General features: G+C 44.7%; 11 protein-coding genes across 11 annotated transcripts; 10 read left to right on the top strand and 1 right to left on the bottom strand.

Moving 5' to 3' along the window:
* Positions 1-170: 170 nt before the first annotated feature.
* Positions 171-926, top strand: LOC6495022 (glutathione S-transferase 1). Its single transcript, XM_001959176.4, has one exon. It carries the CDS (start codon positions 221-223, stop codon positions 881-883), a length of 663 nt encoding a protein of 220 aa, XP_001959212.1. The 5' UTR covers positions 171-220; the 3' UTR covers positions 884-926.
* A 362-nt stretch (positions 927-1,288) lies between these two features.
* LOC6495023 (glutathione S-transferase 1-1) lies at positions 1,289-2,024 on the top strand. Its single transcript, XM_001959175.4, has one exon. It carries the CDS (start codon positions 1,332-1,334, stop codon positions 1,989-1,991), a length of 660 nt encoding a protein of 219 aa, XP_001959211.1. The 5' UTR covers positions 1,289-1,331; the 3' UTR covers positions 1,992-2,024.
* A 686-nt stretch (positions 2,025-2,710) lies between these two features.
* Positions 2,711-3,620, top strand: LOC6495024 (glutathione S-transferase 1). The gene has a single exon (XM_001959174.4). The coding sequence runs from the start codon at positions 2,760-2,762 to the stop codon at positions 3,417-3,419; it is 660 nt and encodes a 219-aa protein (XP_001959210.1). The 5' UTR covers positions 2,711-2,759; the 3' UTR covers positions 3,420-3,620.
* Positions 3,621-3,822: 202 nt separating this feature from the next.
* Positions 3,823-4,736, top strand: LOC6495025 (glutathione S-transferase 1). Its single transcript, XM_001959173.4, has one exon. It carries the CDS (start codon positions 3,857-3,859, stop codon positions 4,520-4,522), a length of 666 nt encoding a protein of 221 aa, XP_001959209.1. The 5' UTR covers positions 3,823-3,856; the 3' UTR covers positions 4,523-4,736.
* Positions 4,737-7,030: 2,294 nt separating this feature from the next.
* LOC6495027 (glutathione S-transferase 1) lies at positions 7,031-7,799 on the top strand. The gene has a single exon (XM_001959172.4). The coding sequence runs from the start codon at positions 7,070-7,072 to the stop codon at positions 7,736-7,738; it is 669 nt and encodes a 222-aa protein (XP_001959208.1). The 5' UTR covers positions 7,031-7,069; the 3' UTR covers positions 7,739-7,799.
* An 11-nt stretch (positions 7,800-7,810) lies between these two features.
* On the top strand, positions 7,811-8,607 carry LOC6495028 (glutathione S-transferase 1). The gene has a single exon (XM_001959171.4). It carries the CDS (start codon positions 7,939-7,941, stop codon positions 8,605-8,607), a length of 669 nt encoding a protein of 222 aa, XP_001959207.1. The 5' UTR covers positions 7,811-7,938.
* Positions 8,608-8,834: 227 nt separating this feature from the next.
* LOC6495029 (glutathione S-transferase 1) lies at positions 8,835-9,500 on the top strand. Its single transcript, XM_001959170.4, has one exon. It carries the CDS (start codon positions 8,835-8,837, stop codon positions 9,498-9,500), a length of 666 nt encoding a protein of 221 aa, XP_001959206.1.
* A 210-nt stretch (positions 9,501-9,710) lies between these two features.
* On the top strand, positions 9,711-10,561 carry LOC6495030 (glutathione S-transferase 1). The gene has a single exon (XM_001959169.4). It carries the CDS (start codon positions 9,732-9,734, stop codon positions 10,395-10,397), a length of 666 nt encoding a protein of 221 aa, XP_001959205.1. The 5' UTR covers positions 9,711-9,731; the 3' UTR covers positions 10,398-10,561.
* Positions 10,562-10,715: 154 nt separating this feature from the next.
* On the top strand, positions 10,716-11,649 carry LOC6495031 (glutathione S-transferase 1). Its single transcript, XM_001959168.4, has one exon. It carries the CDS (start codon positions 10,902-10,904, stop codon positions 11,565-11,567), a length of 666 nt encoding a protein of 221 aa, XP_001959204.1. The 5' UTR covers positions 10,716-10,901; the 3' UTR covers positions 11,568-11,649.
* On the bottom strand, positions 11,611-12,942 carry LOC6495612 (protein immune deficiency). Its single transcript, XM_001959167.4, has 2 exons — positions 12,183-12,942; positions 11,611-12,123 (listed from the first exon to the last, which is right to left on the bottom strand). Exons 1-2 carry the CDS (start codon positions 12,828-12,830, stop codon positions 11,962-11,964), a joined length of 810 nt encoding a protein of 269 aa, XP_001959203.1. The 5' UTR covers positions 12,831-12,942; the 3' UTR covers positions 11,611-11,961.
* A 203-nt stretch (positions 12,943-13,145) lies between these two features.
* LOC6495032 (vigilin) lies at positions 13,146-21,749 on the top strand. Its single transcript, XM_001959166.4, has 6 exons — positions 13,146-13,258; positions 14,188-14,264; positions 16,388-16,472; positions 16,536-18,640; positions 18,699-20,078; positions 20,143-21,749. Exons 3-6 carry the CDS (start codon positions 16,439-16,441, stop codon positions 20,530-20,532), a joined length of 3,909 nt encoding a protein of 1,302 aa, XP_001959202.1. The 5' UTR covers positions 13,146-13,258; positions 14,188-14,264; positions 16,388-16,438; the 3' UTR covers positions 20,533-21,749.
* Positions 21,750-22,370: the final 621 nt, after the last annotated feature.

The following is a 22,370-nucleotide window of genomic DNA, read 5'->3' as shown; positions in this document are numbered from 1 at the left end:
CAGCTACTGAAGGTAAACAATAACAGGTTCTTAAAGAGCTTTTGACGAGCCACGTCAGTGAAGATCTCTTACTCTTACTAAAAGGTAAACAATTCACCGGCATAGATAAGAGAAAGAAGGAAAAGCTCTCTTAAACTTAGTAAATCACGGCAGGTACATAAGACACTTGTGTTGGGGAATTTAAATACAGTTACCAACAAACATTGCAACCACAAACATTATGGGAAAACTGACGCTCTATGGTGTGGATCGCAGTCCACCGGTTCGCTCCGTGCTGCTCACCTTGAACGCCCTCGGGCTGGAGTTCGAGTTCAAGGTGGTTAATCTCTTCGAGAAGGAGCACCTGCAGCCGGAGTTCCTCAAGATGAATCCCCTGCACACGGTGCCCACCTTGGATGACGATGGCTTCTACCTGTACGATAGCCACGCCATCAACGCCTACCTGGTCAGCAAGTACGGCAAGGACGACTCCCTCTACCCCAAGGATCTCCTGAAGAGGGCCATAGTGGACCAACGACTGCACTACAACTCCAGTGTTGTGGTCACCACCAACCGGGCCATCACCTTCCCCCTCTTCTGGGAGAACAACTCGCAGATCCCCAAGGCCCGTATCGATGCTCTCGAAGGCGTCTACAAGAATCTGAACATGTTTCTGGAAAGTGCGGATTATCTGGCGGGAGAGACACTGACCATAGCCGATTTCTCCGTCATTTCCGGTCTGACTGGAATTGTGGCGTTCCTCGAGGTCGATGCCACCAAGTACCCCAAGCTGGCGGCCTGGGTGGCGAGAATCAAGCAGTTGCCATACTACGAGGAGGCCAATGGATCTCGGGTGGTGAAGCTCCATGAGTTCATCCAAAGCAAGAACTTTACAATTGTTTAGAAATTGTTTATATTTATTCTGGAAATAAATGATTTTAAATAAATCTCTCTTCGAAATCCTTCTCTATTCTAGTTCTGCTAAAGGACCTCCCTATATCCTTTCATTTTAAAGTCCTTCCTCTTTAATTAGTTTTCAAGGAAACCCAGTTAGTGACATAACAACATGGTTGCTAAGCTGCTCAGGCCATGGTAGTTAGAAATCGATATGCTATTTATAAAGTAATCATATCAAATAATTAAAGTGTTTTTTATAGATTTTGTCTATTTGGCCTTCTATATTATTGATTTTCAATCAGTTCCAATCGAAATTAGAGTATTCTAGCACAAGTTTCGAATGAAATGTTTATTTATGTAAGGAATATTAAGCAAATAAATAAAAATACAGACTATAAAAGCCCTAGAATATAGCTCCAACTCATCAATTATAGCCCTGAACTGAGAGCTGAAGAATGGCAAATCTAACTCTCTATGGAATCGATGGAAGTCCTCCAGTTCGATCTGTACACCTTACCCTCCATGCCCTCGGCTTGAAGTACGAGTACAAGATTGTCAACTTGATGACCGGAGAGCACCTGAAACCGGAGTACCTGAAGGTCAATCCACTGCACACAGTGCCCACCTTGGAGGACGATGGCTTCTTCATCCACGACAGTCATGCCATCGATGCCTATCTGGTGGACAAGTATGGCAAGGACGACTCCATGTATCCGAAGGACCTGCAGAAGAGGGCGATTGTGGACCAGCGCCTCCACTACGATTCCAGTGTCATGGTCACCACTGGCAAGGGTCTCTTCATTCCCTTGAAAGAAGGTAGAACCGAAATACCAAAGGCCAAGTTCGATGCCCTGGAAGAGGTGTACAAGAACTTGAACCTGTTCCTGAAGAAGGGCGACTATGTGGCTGGAAATGACCTGACCATCGCCGACTTTCACACGATTGCTGTTTTGTCAACAACAATTCCCTTCCTCGATGTAAATGCCACTGAATACCCCAAGTTGGCCGATTGGGTGGAACGTATAATTAAACTACCATTCTACGAGGAGGCCAATGGTTCCAGGATAGTGCAGGTGGTCGGGTTTATTAAGAATAAGAAATTCACAATTGTCTAAAAATATAACAAGTTAAGAATTTGAAATAAAAGATATGGAAATATAACTCTCAATTGTTATTCTTTTGAAACTAAACTTCTAGGAACTAGAGGGTTCTGGGATTTCTCCAAAACAGATGTTCTGTTAGGGATTATTGGAAATTAGATTATGTAGTCAAGTTCTACAGTTACTAGTTTAATAACTATTAAAATATTATCTAGTTTAAATGTCTTAACAATAAAAAATAGATTTTATAGTCTGTCGAGTAAGCTTTGAATATTTTTACTTTGATTCTGACTTATGATCGGAGTTATGAAAGAAAAGAATAGAACTTCATTAAATTTTAATTAAATATAAAAAAGTAACACATTTTGGTTCCACATTGGGCCAATAAAGGCCTAATATATAGAAACAAAAACCCAATAAATCTAGAAGATCTAATCCCCTAGCCTCTTTAAAAACTAACTGCCCTTAGTGCCATGAATCACTTTTATGAACTTGAGATATCCCCGTCGATTGGATAAATATGTTGAAAATTACTCTGAAAGTACTCCCACCCCTTCTGGGTGATTCAACAGAAATGATCAGATTAAGTAGCCCTTCGGGGGAACAGAAATTCGTAGTACCCAGACTGAAGCCGCACCCAAGATCATCTTTCCAGTTGGCAGGAAATCTTGCTCCCTTGCACCCTCCAAGACCACTCCAAAGGTGTGGAGGAAATCGTATAAATAGCTGAGGGAATCTGGACAGCAGTATCATTTCGGTAAGAGTACTGATAGAGCTAGCATCATGTCTGGAATTGTGCTTTACGGATTGGACATCAGCCCACCGGTGAGGTCCTGCCAGCTCACACTGCGGGCCCTGGAGCTGGACTACGAGTTCAAGGAGGTGGATCTGCTGGCTGGCGATCACAAGAAGGAGGAGTTCCTCGAGAAGAATCCCCAGCACACCATTCCCTTGCTGGATGACAATGGAACCCTGATCTGGGACTCGCATGCGATTGTCTGCTATTTGGTGGACAAGTACGCCAAGTCGGATGAGCTGTATCCCAAGGATCTGGTGAAGCGGGCTCAGGTTAATCAGCGCCTGTATTTCGATGCCAGTGCCCTGTTCATGGCCCTGCGGAATGTCTGTGCTCCGTACTTATACGACAATGTCACGGAGATACCCAAGGAGAAGGCCAACAACATCCGTGATGGTTATGGCCATCTGGAGACCTTCCTGGGCGAGAATTCCTATGTGAATGGAGAAATCATGACAGTGGCGGATTTCTGCTGTGCGGCCACTGTCTCCTCGCTACCGGCCTTCGTGGAGCTGGACGGGGAGAAGTATCCGAAGATCACCGCCTGGCTGGAGCGCCTCCAGGAGCTGCCCTACTACGAGGAGGCCAATGGGGCGGGAGCCAGGAAGTACGTGGAGCTCTTGAAGGACAAACTGACTCTCCTGTAAGCAGGTCGTTCCCACAATTACCGAGTGTCATGGAACATTTATTTTTCATTCCAACTAATTAAACAAAGTTGTTGACAAAAGATTATCATTGCTCACACTGAGAGAAAAAATTCACAGAAGCTTAGACAACAATTGAAAATAAATAGTTTTTGGAGTTTCTAAGTTTCTTGTCAAAAAAAAATATAAGGAAATCAAATAAAATTTATTGTGGAACATTTTAAAGGGACTCTTTTTTATTTTTATTTTCTAAAATCTAATTAAATATTCCCATAATTTCACAGTGTATACAATTAAACCCTCAACTATGTGCCCTTTCGAGTAGAGTGGGTGGAATCCAATTAAAAAACAATAAGCTGGCTGTCAGTTCCCAGGACCTGCTCTGACTATAAATCCTTCCAAAATCGGCACTTGCCGCACATTCGTGAATCAACTGGAGCATGGGTAAGATCTCGCTTTACGGCTTGGACGCCAGTCCACCCACCAGGGCTTGCCTGCTCACTTTAAAGGCCTTGGACCTGCCCTACGAGTACATATTCGTCAATCTGTTCGAGAAGGAGAACTACGGCGAGGAGTACTCGAAGAAGAACCCCCAGCATACGGTTCCAATGTTGCAGGACGATGAGGCCTACATTTGGGACTCGCACGCCATTATGGCCTACCTGGTGGAGAAGTACGCCGCCAGCGATGAGCTCTATCCGAAGGATCTGCTCCAGCGGGCCAAGGTGGATCAGCTGATGCACTTTGAGTCGGGAGTGGTGTTCGAGGCTGCCCTCCGCCGGCTCACCCGACCGGTTCTCTTCTACGGGGAGCCCACCCTGCCTCAGAAACAGGTGGATCACGTCAACCAGATTTACGATTTTGTGGAGTCCTTCTTGGAGCACGACTACTTGGCTGGCGACCACCTGACCATTGCCGACTTCAGTCTGGTGTCGACCATCACCTCGATTGGGGTATTTCTGGAACTGGACTTGGCCAAGTATCCTAAGATTGAGGCATGGCTGGAGAGGCTCAAGGAGCTGCCCTACTACGAGGAGGCCAACGGCAGCGGAGCAACTCAATTCGTTAATCTCCTGAAGTCCAAGAACTTTACGGTTGTCCCCTAAAGTGCACCTCCAACCAACCACACTTAGTAAAAATTTCCAGCTCCAAAGACTTTGAGTTAAAAATTGTATTTATTCATATATGTAACTATTTCTTAATTGGTAAAGTATTTAGTTTCTATATAAATTAATCTATTGTGTCTAATATTGATCTGTTTTAGGACCTATTTTGAGTAATCTCCCTTTTAGTTTAAAATAAATTGGTTGAGCACCCACGAGTTTTTATTTTTCATTAAAAGGCGAAGGCTACATCGTTGCCAATTCCTATCCGATGCTTAAGAACAAACTATTTTTTAGAGATTTTCCCAAAATTTATGGAGCATCCCCTTTAAAATGCGGGTAGGGACAATTTGGGCCACAGTGGAGGATATATCTTGGCCAATTCCTATCCGATCCTTAAACGGAATACCTTAAACGATTTGTGGATCGATTCTCCATAAATCTGCATCAAAACCTGAGAACAAAATATTTTTTCGATTTTTTTTCAATTTTCCTGATGGATCCCCTTCAAAATGTTGAAAATGCATGGAGACCCCAATATGGCCCACTGCGAAGGCTATATCTTGGCCAATTCCTATCCGATCCTTAAACGGAATACCTTAAACGATTTGTGGATCGATTCTCCATAAATCTGCATCAAAACCTGAGAACAAAATATTTTTTCGATTTTTTGTCAATTTTCCTGATGGATCCCCTTCAAAATGTTGAAATGCATGGAGACCCCAATATGGCCCACTGCGAAGGCTATATCTTGGCCAATTCCTATCCGATCCTTAAACGGAATACCTTAAACGATTTGTGGATCGATTCTCCATAAATCTGCATCAAAACCTGAGAACAAAATATTTTTTCGATTTTTTGTCAATTTTCCTGATGGATCCCCTTCAAAATGTTGAAAATGCATGGAGACCCCAATATGGCCCACTGCGAAGGCTATATCTTGGCCAATTCCTATCCGATCCTTAAACGGAATACCTTAAACGATTTGTGGATCGATTCTCCATAAATCTGCATCAAAACCTGAGAACAAAATATTTTTTCAATTTTTTGTCAATTTTCCTGATGGGTCCCCTTCAAAATGTTGAAAATGCATGGAAAATGCCAATATGGCCCACTTCGATGGCCATATCTTGGCCAATTTCCATCCGATCCTTAAACGGAATACCTTAAATGATTTGTGGATCGATTCTTCATAAATCTGCATCAAAACCTGAGAACAAAATATTTTTTTCAATTTTTTGTCAATTTTCCTGATGGGTCCCCTTCAAAATGTTGAAAATGCATGGAGACCCCAATATGGCCCACTGCGAAGGCTATATCTTGGCCAATTCCTATCCGATCCTTAAACGGAATACCTTAAACGATTTGTGGATCGATTCTCCATAAATCTGCATCAAAACCTGAGAACAAAATATTTTTCAATTTTTTGTCAATTTTCCTGATGGGTCCCCTTCAAAATGTTGAAAATGCATGGAGACCCCAATATGGCCCACTGCGAAGGCTATATCTTGGCCAATTCCTATCCGATCCTTAAACTGAATACCTTAAACGATTTGTGGATCGATTCTCCAAAAATCTGCATCAAAACCTGAGAACAAAATATTTTTTTCAATTTTTTGTCAATTTTCCTGATGGGTCCCCTTCAAAATGTTGAAAATGCATGGAGACCCCAATGTGGCCCGATTTTCGAGCGGAATACCTTAATCGATTTGTGGATCGATTCTCCATAAATCTGCATCAAATCCTGAGAACAAAATATTTTTTAGATTTTTTTCTCACATTTTATTGGGCATCTTTTTGAACTACAACTTATGAATAAGGTTAGGTTAGGGTTAGGTTAAGTGTTCTCTTAAATAAATCTTGCTGGAAATATAGAGTACTCCACATATTTGGGGTTCAAAATTACTGTTATTAGCGTTCTCTGTAAGTCTTAAAACCCTTAAACTAATATAATGAAAGCTCTTTATACAAAGCCCTACATGTGTAAATTATTTTCATAAGTTTACATTTAATTTGTCAGCATGACTTGTGTTATTGTTGTCCATCTGTTGGTCTTCCCAATGATATGCTATATATTTGTAAAAATTTATGTATGTGGATGTTTTTTTTATTTTTGTAAACAAGTCAAAGTCGATAAGAAAGAAAAAACACTGTAGAAATTATTCATTTGCTGGGCTCTCTTAGTTGTTAAAGAATCAAGTAGAAGTTAATAAAACCAGTTGTTGGGATAGGTTAAAACATATAAAGAGTTTAACTATTTAAATAAGAGAAAATAATATCATTGTTTATTTATATTAAATATATTTGTAACTATAAACAAAACTCTGTATATCTAGAGGGATTCTTGGATCTTCTTGTAATATTTATTACAGATCGGTGACAATATCGCATTTCCCTGAAATGTTGAAATCCAAACCGAGTTAAATGAAATCTATACTATTTACTCTTAAAATATTTGCAATAAATTCTCTTACAATTCTGAAAAACATAATAAATAGACTGATTTGTAGGCGGAACGGTCAGTTCCTCCGGTGCTTCCATAGAGACAAGATGGGAAAACTTACTTTGTACGGCTTGGATCCCAGTCCCCCAGTTCGTGCCGTGAAGCTGACTCTGGCGGCCCTCGACGTGCCCTACGAATATGTTAACGTTAATGTTCTGGGCAAGGAACAGCTCTCCCCAGAGTTTCTGAAGAAGAACCCCCAGCACACGGTGCCCACGTTGGAGGACGATGGTCAGTTCATCTGGGATTCGCACGCCATCATCGCCTATCTGGTGTCCAAGTACGGAAAGTCCGACTCTCTCTACCCCAAGGATCTGCTGCAGCGGGCTCTGGTCGATCAGCGATTGCATTTCGAGTCCGGAGTATTGTTCGCCAACGCCCTTCGCAGCATATCCAAGGCAGTAATTTTCCTGAACCAGAAATCGATTCCCAAGGAGCGGTATGATGCCATCATTGAGGCCTATGACTTCGTGGAGACCTTCCTGGAGGGTCACGACTATATTGCTGGCAATCAGTTGACCATTGGGGACTTTAGTCTCGTTTCGTCGGTGACCTCCCTGGCGCCTTTTGTGGCCTTCGATCCTGTGAAATATCCCAGGACAGATGCCTGGATCAAGAGGCTGGAGCAGCTGCCATACTACGAGGAGGCCAATGGCAAGGGAGTCAAGCTATTTGCAGAGAAAGTTAAGGAGAAGAGTTTCACCTTTGAAAAATAATCATCTGTCATGTTAACTTCACGAGAAAGTTTTAATAAAAAATATTTATTTTGATAAGTAATATGAAGTTAAGATCACTTTCATTAAAGTTAAGAGCAATTATCCCTCACATTTTCTCTTTCAAAGATCTAGACTCTTAAAATAGAATTGTCTTTTTGGTTCCAAACAATCAGTCGATAACGAGCCCCCTCAGAAATGAGATGGTGAACCTAACACTATACGGTTTGGACCCCAGTCCACCAGTTCGAGCCGTAAAACTAACCCTGGCAGCCCTCAACCTGGCCTACAAATACATTAACATCAGTGTCTTGGACAGGGATCAACTTTCCGGGGAGTACTTGAGGAAGAATCCCCAGCACACAGTCCCCACTTTGGAGGATGATGGTCACTACCTATGGGACTCGCATGCTATCAACGCCTATCTAGTGTCCAAGTACGGAAGAACCGACTCTCTCTATCCAAGGGATCTCCTCCAAAGAGCTCTGGTGGATCAGAGGCTGCACTTTGATTCCGGAGTGGTTTTTGCCAACGGGATCAGGAGTATTATCCAGCCAGTGCTCTTTCTTGGCCGGAAGATTGTGCCCCAAGAACGACGCGAGGCCATATCTGAGATTTACGATTTCATAGAGACCTTCCTTCAGGGGCAGGATTTCATGGCTGGCAGTCACTTGACCATTGCTGACTTCAGTCTCATATCATCTGTTAGTTCACTGCCCGCCTTCGTGTACTTTGATCCTGTGAAGTATCCCAAGGTTGATGCCTGGATCAGGAAAATGGAAAAACTCCCATACTACGAAGAGGCCAATGGCAAAGGGGCTCGTATATTCGCAGCCAGCATAAAAAAGACTAAGTTTACCTTCGAAAAGTGATATTATTCGTGCCACTTGTGCCACAAATGATGATTTTTGTAAATTAAAGAAGAATTTTCCAGAAAAAACATATGGTGAAATAAGTTAAAGAGAGCCAGAACTTGTTTCTCTGAGCTTTTTGGGATCCGCTCTCTTCCGTTAAACTTTTTCTCTTTCCAAAATCGTTTAAATAGCTTGACTCTTTATTTCGATTTAATCAGTTATTGAAAGAAACTCTTAACATAAAAATGGGCAAACTTACTTTGTACGGTTTAACGGCGAGCCCCCCAGTCCGGGCCGTAAGACTGACCCTGGCTGCCCTCGGGCTGCCCTACGAGTTCGTCCTGGTGAATACCATGGCAAAGGACCATCGTTCCCCGGAGTACCTGAAGAAAAATCCCCAGCATACAGTGCCCACCTTGGAGGACGATGGCCACTACATCTGGGACTCCCATGCGATCATCGCCTATCTGGCGTCCAAATACGGCAAGACCGACAGCCTGTATCCGAAGGATCTATTCCAGCGAGCTGTGGTGGATCAACGGCTGCACCTCGAATCGGGAGTAATCTTCGAGGGAAGGTTAAGGAGCATGGTCAGGCCGGTGACTAATGGACAGACTGTAATTCCCAAGGAGCGTTACGAGGCCGTTATCGAGACCTACGACCTTCTGGAGACCCTTCTCAAGGATGAGGACTACATAGCCGGAAAGCAACTGACCATTGCCGATTTCAGTCTGATCTCATCTATCTCCACCATGAGAATATTTGTGGACGTGGATCAGGCCAAGTACCCGAAAGTATCTGCTTGGTTCCACAGACTGGAACAACTTCCCTATTACGAGGAGGCCAATGGGAGCGGTGCTCGGGAGTTTTCTGACTATATTCGGAAGTTTAACTTTACCTTTGAAACTTAGTATTGCTATTTAAAAACTATATTACTTAAATTATTCCCATTTATGTTCATTGTTGTAAGAAATAAATTAAAAATTAAACTTCTAAAAGTTGTCACCTGAATTCGAAGAGAAAACTGATAAGGCTGAGTGGAGATAAGAGCATTCTCTCTCTCTTAAACCCACTTAGTCAATAAATGGCTTGTATTTTTAAAAACGATCATTCAGTTTTAACGGAAAACTTTAAGAGCTAACATGGGAAAACTAGTACTATATGGTTTTGATGACAGTCCTCCTTTTAGGGCCGTAAAGCTTACGCTGGCAGCCCTCGGAGTTCCCTACGAAATCGTAGAAGTCAACACCAGGAACAAGGACCATTATAAACCCGAATACCTGAAGAGAAATCCCCAGCACACGGTTCCCGCCCTGGAGGACGATGGCCACTTCATCTGGGACTCGCATGCCATCATCACCTACCTGGTGTCGAAATACGGCAAGACCGACAGCCTGTATCCCAAGGATCTGCTCCAACGAGCTGTGGTGGATCAGCGTCTGCACTTCGAATCGGGTGTGGTCTTCGCCAGCGGGTTGAGGAGCCTGGTCAGGCCAGTTGTTGCTGAAAACCTTGTAATTCCCAGGGAACGATACGATGCCATTGTTGAGGTTTATGATTTCCTGGAGACATTCCTCAGCGGGCAGGACTACGTGGCCGGAAATCAACTAACGATTGCTGATTTCAGTCTCATATCGTCCATCACTACCCTGGAGGTCTTTGTGAAGGTGAATCCTGTGAAGTATTCCAAAATCACTGCCTGGATCAAGCGACTGGAAGCGCTTCCCTACTACCAGGAGGCCAATGGAGTGGGGGCTCGCAAATTTGCCGAGTTCTTTAAAAAAATAAATTATACCTTTGCATCTTAACATCATATTTTTAAATAATTAATATACAAAAGTTTTTAAATATAAACACCTGTTTGAAATTCCATAGAAAGCACTAACTAGTAATTATAGTTAAATTTTAAAACAATCGATGGGAAAAATTTAACACTTAAAACACTATATAGATAGAGGAATAGAATTATTCCCAAGGGTTATGGAATTTTCCACATCTCATAACTAAATACTATAGAGGTGATAAGAAACCACCCACTCAAAATACTATATCTGTTCCTATTACAAAGCAGAAAACCCCTGCAAACAATCTAAAAATATAAACAATTACATGCAATACGTACTAATTACTTTTATATTAGCTAAAACCATTAAAACTTAAATAAATATGTAGCATGTTTTGTTAAAAGCTTTGACTTGCTAAGTGAAGTGGTATAATATATGGAATCAATTGAAATGCTCGCTGCCCGATCGTGTTTCGCGATATTCCGGACGACTGTTTAGTTTTGAAACAACACTCAAAGCGATCGGACTATGGGTAAACTTGTACTTTACGGCGTAGAGGCGAGTCCACCGGTGCGGGCCTGCAAACTGACTTTGGATGCTCTGGGTCTACAGTATGAGTACAAACTGGTTAACCTTCTGGCCGGCGAGCACAGGACCAAAGAGTACACCCTGAAGAACCCCCAGCACACGGTGCCCATGTTGGAGGACGACGGCAGATGGATATGGGAGAGCCATGCCATTTGTGCCTATCTTGTAAGGAGATATGCCAAGGACGATTCCCTTTATCCGAGGGATTACTTCAAGCGGGCTCTGGTTGATCAGCGCCTGCACTTTGAGTCGGGAGTCTTGTTCCAGGGCTGCATCCGGAACATTGCTGCTCCGCTGTTCTACAAAAATAAAACTGAGGTGCCGCGCTCCAAGATCGATGCCATTTACGAGGCCTACGACTTCCTGGAAACCTTCATTGGCAACCAGCCGTATCTGTGCGGATCGGGCATAACCATCGCCGACTTTAGTATCGTTTCCTCCGTCTCGAGTCTGGTTGGACTGGCTAGTATCGATCCTCAGAGGTATCCCAAACTCAACGGCTGGCTGGACAGGATGGCGAAGCAACCCAATTACCAGTCGCTCAACGGCAACGGCGCACAGATGTTGATTGACATGTTGACTTCGAAGATCACCAAGATTGTGTGACTTTGTACCCTAGCTTAGAGGTTAAAAATAAGATTGCCTCTGATTATATAATAAATCATCTATTTTTATACTCTTTATAAAATGCTACGAAATGCCAACTTCCAGGTGCTGGTTGTTCTTTCGACACAAATATCACATCTTAAGAATTAATTAATGCAAACATCAAGGCACTTATTCGAAGGTTTGGATTAATAAAACAAATATTGCACATTATTGCCTGATGATCTCTCCTCCTCTCTCATCCTCTGACGGCAAACGAAGGCCGCTGCGTATCTCAATCATTGGTAGTTGTAGCCTTTCGAAAAGTCTCCGACATAATTCGGCATCTGAAGGCTGCTTCCAATTTATCGTTTTCGGTTGGAATCATTATTGACAAATGCTCTAAACCCAGGCTCTAGCTGTTCGTCTTGCGCTTCTCCAGTGCCTTCCAAACCAGTTTCATTCGCTGCACGCAATCCCGGTGCTGGGACTCCCACAGCAGCGTAGTGAGTCGTCCGACGGTGGCTACGCCATTCTCTGAGCTGCGCACCCACTGAAGCAAGAGCTGGTAAATCACCTGGAAATACATGAATATTGCGCTTAGGTAGTGGTCTCAATTTAAATTATTTGACTTACCTCCCGGATATTTCCGTGCATCTGATGATCGATTATCGCCTGGTCGATTTGCCCCTCCGACTGGCCTAGATCGCGCATAACTTGCTTCCAACCTTCACCCAGGTGCGTGGCCACTGCGTCCAGCAAGCGTACATCCGGTTCCTCCTGCGACTGCATCATGGTTACGATGGTAACCGTTTTACGGGTGGCGGCCGATCGTTTGCAGTCTGGTGTGGCGGCCCCCTCCTCCGTGGCGCTAACACTGCTCTTTCGAGAGCTGGAAGCACTCAGATTCTGGTTGAAGTTGTAAACAGAGCCGAAGTGCAGGTTGCTGGCATTCGAAAAGTTCATAACCACCTGTTGCTGGGCACTGTGCACGTTCATCGTGTTGTTCGTTTGGGCCGCGGTCAAGGGACCTGGAATATTGGCGGACTGCACCACGTCCATGGAGTTATAGTTGGGGTCGCTTAGCTCGCGAATCACGGACTCTGTGAGATCTGCTGACACTGTTGGAGTGCTGCTGGAAGGCAGCGATAGCGCCCCACTGTTATTGTTATCTCCCTCGCTGTCGTCCACGGGTGCTGCATCCTTTTCCAGTCGTCCTTCGTCCTCATTCTGCACCTCCTTACTGCCAAAGATGGTGGGCAACAGATTCTTGAGCTTGGGCATGCTGACCGCTACTTTATCTGGCTGATGAATGAGCTCTCGTCTCCGGAAATTCCACAGATTGGGGAGTTTTCCGTCTTTTTGTGATTCTTTGTGATTTTGGTGGTGGGCAGCCAAAGATGACACAACTATCGATAGACCGAAGCAATCGGAGATAGTTTTAAAAGGACTCGCAGGATACTAACATAAAATAGTCCTACCTTCTTATATTTATTGATAATTTATATTAGAAACCTTAAATTAAACACTTACTATTATTATTTAAGTTTTTTAAAAATGAATACGCCCAAAAGACGGCTTGGAAAACATCCGATTTCTCGTTTGACAGCTCGCCATGCTATGAAAATGGTGACAACCCTGCACCGGCAAGGCCCTATCGCTCATCTCTATTTGCCACGAGTTCATGTTCATTCACATTTTACTTGGAGTCGGTAAAGAAGAGTTCCGCGTCCGTGCGTGCTGCCTTTCTTTAGAAAGTCTGGGTGTGAATTTAAGAGATTTCGGTGCTAAGAGGCTCCGTGGCCCCCCAGTGATCCGTTCCGGCGCGTTATGGCGCCCTAAAATTGCATAATTTACGGCGAGAGAGTGCACCGATTTACAGTTATAAAGAAGGGCCGGGGATTGTGGTGGAGGCGGCAGGGCGGCGACTGCGGCAAACGGCAGCGACAGCGGCAGAGAAAATTTAGGCCGCTGGTAGTGCAACACCTTTTTTTCCTTGGACCTGTGCAATCGCATTTAAATTGGTCACCTCGGCGAAATCCGCCACAAGAAAAAGTCTGTGGAAGCGGAAAACAACGTGTTTTTCAATGGTTGATAATACACGGGTAGCGCACTCGCGCTCACGCACACACACAAAGGCGTAGTCGTTCCGCAGTCGTCCACGCAGACCATAAACCCCAAACGTATGTACGTGTACGTGTACGTGTGTCTGTGGGCATATATAAGCATATTTGTCAGATTGGAAGGCGCGCGTGCTGTTCTTTTCGAACATTCTGAACTTTCACGGGGATCAAAGTGCTCCCCCAAACACCTCTCTTCTCTATATAGACGATCTGAATCCATATCCGGATAACCTTTCACCTGATTTCGGCACACACACACTGTCCCATACGCCCACGCTGCTCGTCCAATTGTCCAATAAGTGGCCCGCATATGCTGCATATGATGCCACCACCCTCACCGCTCTCCGCTCTATCCGCTCCAATAACATCATCAGTGTGCACTCTGCTCCAGATGCAACAGACTTTCTAAAGGGGGGCATGCCTGAGAGTGCATCCTGGCGATCTGCAGCAGTATCGCCGGGAAAATTCATAAGCTAATTGCATTAATTTTCCTCCCAATTGTTTTCGGCCTCTTGCAGCAGACACGCCAAGTTATCAAACTGGATTTGGTCAAAGGAGAGTAAACTAGGCCGGATTTTTTGGATTTTACAGTACCGTAAGTTGAACAACCTTCTCTCGAATAGACTTCCCAATCCCCATCATCATAGTAGCTCGTCCGGATTGTGTGTTAATTTGCATAGTTTACCATTTTACACTGTCAGTGGTGGTGGTCTCTTGGTGTTTTTAGCCGAAAAGTTAACGATTTTATGCATAAAACTGACTACGTCAAGCATTTTTTTAATATCTTTTTTTTTTACTGACTATTACAACAACAACATGAAGAAGAAGAATCCAGACCCGATATGTGCATACCAATTTTTTTTTTTTTTGTGTTGGAGCCTGAACTTTAGCAGCGCAGCAGTGCTTTGTCTTCATTTGTCGACGTCAGCGTCGCTGCAGGCGTCACATACGGTCTTACACTGCCAGAAATATTATAGCCCATGATCAGTAGTAGCCTTATCATAAACAGGTTAAGAGATAAGAGATTAATTAGTTTAGTAATTACTTTTAGTTTAGAGAACTAAAAGTTGCTTTTTGGGTGGCCCAAATTGATGACCAATTTTGGTTATATTTTTTTTCCCCTCAGTATTTTTCTGCTTTTTAGGTATGTCAGTTGTTTTCGTTTTTTTTTTTCTTTTTTTTTTTACCTGTGCCTTCTTGTTGCTCGAAAGGTGCCAAGGCACCAATACATACAAACTGTCAACCAGCCAGCTAGCTAGCCCCACAGTGAGAGCGACACAAAAATGTGCAGGCACACTCACACACACACATATATACACCCAATCTGACGATCGTTTTGTTGTTGTAGTTGCCGGCTATCATCCGGTTTTATATGGAGCTCTTCTGGCTCCCCTGCTCCGTTAAGTTACTTCGTCAAGCTCTCGCGGTCTCCCTCTTCCACTCTTTCTCTTCGTTTGACACATTTTTGTAGACTTAGTGGGGGGAGAGAGTACTCTTCTAAATTCTCTTCAAATATCTAGTGGATATATTCTCTTTTGAAATGGTTTAAATTTCAAAATTAATTCTGAATATTAAATTAAAATATTTAACTATTTTTTTTTTAGAAAAGGGTATTAGCAGTTGGGCATACCAAAACAAACTTTCTTTCCCGTTCGGGCATTCACTCACACACACACACACACACAGATAGTCCCCAAAACAACTGGCGATAGTGGCTGCCACATCTTGTTGTTCTTTTTAAGAGAGTGAGTGAGAGAGAGAGAGAGGGGAGGAAAATGTAGGCTACGAAACTCGTTGGGCATTGATTTAGAAAACAGCTTTGGTCGAGCAAGTGCATGGTCTGGTCTCTCTCTATCTCTCTTTCTCTCTGCTAGTCTCTCCTGGTGGGTCTCCCTTTTGTCCCCAACCTTTCACCCATCCGGAATCCGGACTGATAGGAGCTTATTTCTGGACCTGCACTAATTGCCACATTAATGAGTGTTAGTGTTAGTGTCGGTCGTCGATATCTTGGGGGGGCGATCGGGTGGGGCGGATCGCTATGCTTATCAGTCGGTAGAGTAACCAGTAACCGCAACCGATAGCTATCACTCCACCACGCCACGGAATCTGCCTGCGTGGCCGTCCCGTTTTTCGTCGTCCACTTATCGCCAGCGAAAACGGAGCCCGGACACTCATCTCATCGCCATCGCCATCACCAGCGATCCAAGCACTACGTGGCTTTAGTTTCGGTGGCTTTGGTAGAAAAAAAACAAAAAAAAAAAATCTATTTTGGTTTATCAACGGCAACAAACAGTTGGCGGAGAAACGGAGAAACTATATATGACTCCCCCCTCTTTGGACACGCACTGTTTACAGTGGTGGTCCGTAAAATTCAAAATTGTTCTGATGGGCTCTTCAGAAAATCCAAAAAATAACAAGAAATAGTTGATTTTCTAGTTTTAATGACATGACTATGAATTCTTTGAAAAATAATCTTCAAATTAGGGGTTCTTTTTCATTATGTTAGTGTGATTAGTTAGTCGGTGTAGCCATGAGGGCTGTTATCATGAAATGACAACCAAATAGGGGTTTCCGGGTCATGTATTTGTTATCTGAAAAAGTTTTCATACTTCTATGATGGTTTGAAAAAGAAAGGAATGGATCTTAAAACCATATTCCATTAAAATAACATTTATAGTAATATTATTTCACAAAATATCAACTTTTCTTTTCTTACAGTGTACTGTAAACGACTTGGAACGAAAAAGGACTCTTCTCTTTTTTTAAGTAATGCAAGCAGCAGCAGTGATGGAGGAATCTAACGGTAAATATTAATAAGAAAATAATAATTTAAAATTTAAATATTTAATTAAACATACAATTACAGTAACTACCATCGAGCAGCAGCCGATCGCCCTCATTAATGGCCAAGAGCAGGTGTCCAACGAGCAGCAACCATCTTCGCCCACTTCGGTGGCCACGCCCACTAGCACTACCAGCGGTGGCACTGGCAATGCCACGCCCGCCTTCAGCTACGACGACCTGTTCCCGGCCCTGCCGGCCAACAACTCAGCCCCGTCGCAGTCCGGAGCTTCCAGCTTGGCCATTGCCCGAGTGACCAGCTCCCAGAAGACGCAGGTATTGCATGTACCCTGCGAGGAGCGCAAGTCCACCGAATCGGAGAAGTTTGGTGAGGGCGAGTCGAAGAGGATCTGCCAGCAGATCACCAAGGAGACGGGTGCCCAGATCGAGATTGTAAGCGGCAAGAATCAGTCGCTGACGTTCCTGATCAAGGGAAAGCAGAGCGAGCTGCTCGATGCCCGCCGTAAGATTCTGATGAGCTTCTCGACGCAGGCCAGCCGCCAGGTAACCATTCCCCGGGAGCACTACCGCGTCATCCTCGGCAAGGGTGGCCAGCGATTGCGCGATCTGGAGCGCTCCACCTCGACTCGCATCAACATCCCCAACCAGAACGATGAGAGCGAGTTCATCACCATTGCTGGCACCAAGGAGGGCATCGAGAAGGCCGAACAGGAGATACGCCAGCTGTCCGCCGAGCAGTACAAGAAGTCCTCCGACCGCACCACGGTACCCAAGATCTATCATCCGTTCATTGTCGGACCCTACAGCGAGAACCTCAACAAGCTGCAGGAGGAGACGGGTGCCAAGATCAATGTGCCGCCCCAGCAGGTGCAGAAGGATGAAATTATTATTTCTGGCGAAAAGGATGCCGTGGCCGCTGCCAAGGCCAAGGTGGAGGCCATCTACAAGGATATGGAAAAGAAGTGCTCCACGGTCAGTGTTGAGGTTGCGAAGGCCCAGCACCGCTACGTTATTGGATCGAAGGGATGCAACATTGCCGAGATCCTGCAGCAAACCGGTGTTTCCGTTGAGATGCCACCCAATGACTCAACCTCGGAGACGATCACCCTGCGCGGACCTCAGGTAGCACTCGGTAACGCCCTCACCCGGGTCTACCAGAAGGCCAACTCCGTCAAGTCGGTGGAGATCAATGCCCCGCATTGGATCCACAAGTATGTGATTGGACGTAAGGGCGCCAACATGAAGCAGCTGGAGGAGGAGTGCCCCTATGTGAATGTCAACTGCCTGGAGGACAAGATCAAGCTCGAAGGTGATCCCGAGAATGTGGACAAGGCCGTTCTGTATCTGACCGACATCATTCGCAACTATGAGGATAACTTCACCTTCGAGGTGATGACCGTCAACCCGTCGTACTACAAGCACATCATCGGCAAGGCTGGCGCCAATGTCAACCGGCTGAAGGACGAGCTGAAGGTCAACATCAACATCGAGGAGCGCGAGGGCCAGAACAACATTCGCATCGAGGGACCAAAGGAGGGGGTGCGGCAGGCGCAGCTTGAATTACAAGAAAAAATCGACAAACTGGAAAATGAAAAATCGAAGGATGTGATCATCGATCGTCGTCTCCATCGCTCCATAATCGGTGCCAAGGGCGAGAAGATTCGTGAGGTGAAGGACCGATACCGTCAAGTGACTATCACGATACCGACGCCCCAAGAGAACACGGACATTGTGAAGCTGCGTGGTCCCAAGGAGGATGTTGACAAGTGCCACAAGGATCTGCTTAAGCTGGTCAAGGAGATCCAGGAGTCATCGCACATCATTGAGGTGCCAATTTTCAAGCAGTTCCACAAGTTCGTTATCGGCAAGGGTGGCGCCAACATCAAGAAGATTCGCGACGAAACCCAGACCAAGATCGATCTTCCCGCCGAGGGTGACACCAACGAGGTCATCGTCATCACTGGCAAAAAGGAGAACGTTCTGGAGGCCAAGGAACGCATCCAAAAGATCCAAAACGAACTTTCCGACATTGTTACCGAGGAAGTCCAGATCTCGCCGAAATACTACAACTCCATCATCGGCACTGGCGGCAAGCTCATCTCCTCGATCATGGAGGAGTGCGGTGGTGTGTCTATCAAGTTCCCGAACAGCGATTCCAAGAGCGATAAGGTAAGTTTTGATTTCATTTCATAGTACATCCTTAACCACTCACCACTCGCCACTGCAGGTCACCATTCGCGGTCCCAAGGACGATGTGGAGAAGGCCAAGGGCCAGTTGCTGGAACTGGCCAATGAACGCCAGCTGGCTTCCTTTACCGCCGAGGTGCGCGCCAAGCAACAGCACCACAAGTTCCTCATCGGCAAGAATGGTGCCTCAATACGCAAGATTCGCGATGCCACTGGCGCCCGCATCATCTTCCCCTCGAACGAGGACACCGACAAGGAGGTCATTACCATCATTGGCAAGGAGGAGAGCGTTAAGAAGGCTCGTGAACAGTTGGAGGCCATCATCAAGGAGTGCGACGAGGTAACCGAAGGCGAGGTTGCTGTCGATCCCAAGCACCACAAGCACTTTGTGGCCAAGCGCGGCTTCATCCTCCACCGCATTTCCGAGGAGTGCGGCGGTGTGATGATTTCCTTCCCCCGTGCTGGCACCAATTCCGACAAGGTGACGATCAAGGGCGCCAAGGACTGCATCGAGGCGGCCCGTCAGCGCATTGAGGAGATCGTGGCTGATTTGGAGGCGCAGACCACCATTGAGGTGGTGATTCCACAGCGCCAGCACCGTACCATTATGGGTGCTCGTGGTTTCAAGGTGCAGCAGGTCACCTCAGAGTTCGATGTCCAAATTAAGTTCCCCGATCGCGATGCCACTGATCCCGTTGAGGGTCTTACCAACGGCGGCAGCAGCGATGTTAACGGCGGTGGCGACTCCCAGGATGGTAGCCAGGAGGCGGAGGCTGTCGAGCCGGTGCGCCAGTGTGATGTTATTCGCATTACGGGCAGGATCGAGAAGTGCGAGGCCGCCAAGCAGGCTCTGCTGGACTTGATCCCCATCGAAGAAGAGCTGACCGTTCCCTTCGACCTGCACCGCACCATCATCGGTCCGCGGGGTGCCAACGTGCGCCAATTCATGTCCAAACACGACGTGCACGTGGAGCTGCCACCCAGCGAGCTCAAGTCCGACACCATCAAGGTATCGGGTACTCCCGCCCATGTGGCCGAAGCTCGCGAAGCTCTGGAGAAGATGATCGAGGAGTATGAAGCCGATCGGGCCGATCGTGAGCTTCGTTCCTTTGTCCTGCAGGTTGATGTGGATACGGAGTACCACTCGAAGCTCATCGGTCGCCACGGCGCCGTGATCAACAAGCTGCGTGCCGATCACGATGTCAACATTTCGCTACCCAAGCGGGATGACCCCAACCAGCGCATCATCTCCATTACCGGCTACCAGGCCAAGGCTGAGGCGGCGCGCGATGCCATCTTGGAGATCGTCGGGGATCTCCAGACCCTCCACCGTGAGGTTATTGAGATCGACACCCGTATTCACTCGCACATCATTGGCCATCGTGGACGCACCATTCGCAAGATCATCGAGGATTACAAGGTAAGTGAACGGAAACTTTTCTTCAAAACTTATACTTTAATAATTTCTAAATTTTGTACATCAGGTGGACATCAAGTTCCCCACTTCCGATGAAGCTCAAACCAATCCCAATGCCGTGACCATCATCGGCAAGGAGGAGGATGTGGAGAACGCCAAGGAGTATCTGCTGAGCATGGCAGAGGACTATGAGCGTGACTATTTGGAGAACTTGCCGCCATCGCCGCAGCCGCAGACGGTGGGTGCCTTCCTTACTGGATCCGGTTCTGGATCTGGTGCTGGCGGAGCCAGCGAGAACGGCTTCGTCATCAAAGATGCGCCGTGGGAGAAAAAGCAGCAGGCCAAAAACTTGACTGCTCCGAACACTCAGTCGCAGGAGGACTTCCCGCACTTTGCTGCTGGCGGGGCTCCGGTGGCCACCACTCCCATCACTTCCGTGTGGGGCCCCAAGAACTAAGGTGGTTCCTTCCAACCATCCAGAAACAGAAACAGAAGCAGTAGCAGTAGCAGCAATACTAGACGTTGGGGGTGCGCCGGGGATCGAAGCTGAGAAGTTTGGAGCATAACCAGAAGCTGGAGCTGGAGCTGGATTGGAGGGGCAGTGAGCAGTCGGGGGCAGCGTGCGGGCGTGTCTCCTTAGTCGAAAACTAGTGTCAAAAAACGGTATATAGGTTGTCTCTCCCAGGAGCTTTTCTACAACGCAATTTGTGCAGGTTAATCGAAAACAAAAATGACAAACAAACTGAAAAAAACAAACTATTTTTGTATGATTTGATAGAGAATCAAATACACATAACACACACAATGACACTCACATGCTCACTGACATGAAATTGCATTTATACTAGATACAAAAAAAAAAAAAACAAAAAAAAATTAAGGAAAAAAACTAAACAAAAAAAAAAAAAGAAAGAAAACAGACAACCGACTTACGCCCTCCGGTTCAGTTCAGTGTACCCCGTTCCGATGGCCCCCCGGCCACTACTTTATACATACAAAACTTAATTGCCAATTTCTTTTTATAATAACCATTCTCCATTGCAACACACACATAATATTCTAATTAGTTGAAGCTCTCCCTAAACATAAGCAGAAAGTTCAGAAATGGTTTGTTAATTGAATTGAAAAAAAAAAGAAAAGAAAACTTGAGAAACACGGTCAAGTGAACGAAAGTAATTGTAAGCATAAAATGTTAATTATTTACATTTACCCTCACCACACTCTAAATCTAATTGTCTACACTCTATTTTATTTTATTTTTTTTTATATTGAACAATTTTTGAAGTGTCCATTTCCCTTTCCTGCTGCTCATCCCCAGCCCCGAAGAGTTTGTGATTATTATGATTTTTATATGCGAAAGTAAATGTTGATTGTATTTTGTAAAATACGTTTCTTGCGTTGCCCGGGGCAATAGTGGAAATGGAGATGGCGACCAATTTAAACAGCAATTATACAATTTATACATTAATTTAACCTATTTTGCCGCACGTCTGCTCCTGCTCCCAAAAAAATCCACCATAATACACACAAAAAAAAAAATCAACACACAACACAAACAAAAAGAAAAAAAAACATACGAATCCTATACACATTTCAAAATGAGTACCAACATTTTAATTTTGTGCAATCCTCTTGATTTATATTAAATTGTTTTCGACTTATGTTTTCCACTTATACTATCTTCGTATGTGTCGCGGTGTGGAATATCTTAAAAAAGAAACCCAAAAGTTTTCAAAACCAAACTTCCAGAACTTTGTACGAGTATCGGGTGTTTGGCGCTTCAGTTTTTTTTCCAGACTCTGCACCGCGCAATATCTGACAGTTGAAACACAAAGTATGAGAAAAAATTTTCATTTTTTTACTATTACTATTCAAAAACAAAAAAAAACATAAAACCAATAAAAAAAAACGTAAACAAATTGTATTTTGTTTTTACATTTCTTCAGTTTTATTTCAGTTCAGTTTGGTTTTGGTTTCGAATTTTGATTGCTTCCGTTTTTGATAAGGATATATAAACACCAAGAATAACAGACCTGATATTGTAAATTTTTAAAAATATACATACATATTTACAACAACTGCATTAGTAAGTCTAAGAACGTAGAAAATACAATGATATAAAATGTATATATTTTCCTATATTAACGGACAAAATCAAATGTATGAAACGTCGTAAGATGACGTTTTCTGGATGCAAGATGCAAGAAATTTTCACTTATAATCAATTCTGTTCTTTTATTTTATTTAGAAAACGAGATATACCAAAAATACATCCAAATGTATTATTTCTTTTGA

This window comes from Drosophila ananassae, chromosome 3L (assembly GCF_017639315.1).
Source record: "Drosophila ananassae strain 14024-0371.13 chromosome 3L, ASM1763931v2, whole genome shotgun sequence".
NCBI lineage: Eukaryota > Metazoa > Arthropoda > Insecta > Diptera > Drosophilidae > Drosophila > Drosophila ananassae.
This window is presented reverse-complemented; position numbering and strand designations above follow the sequence as displayed.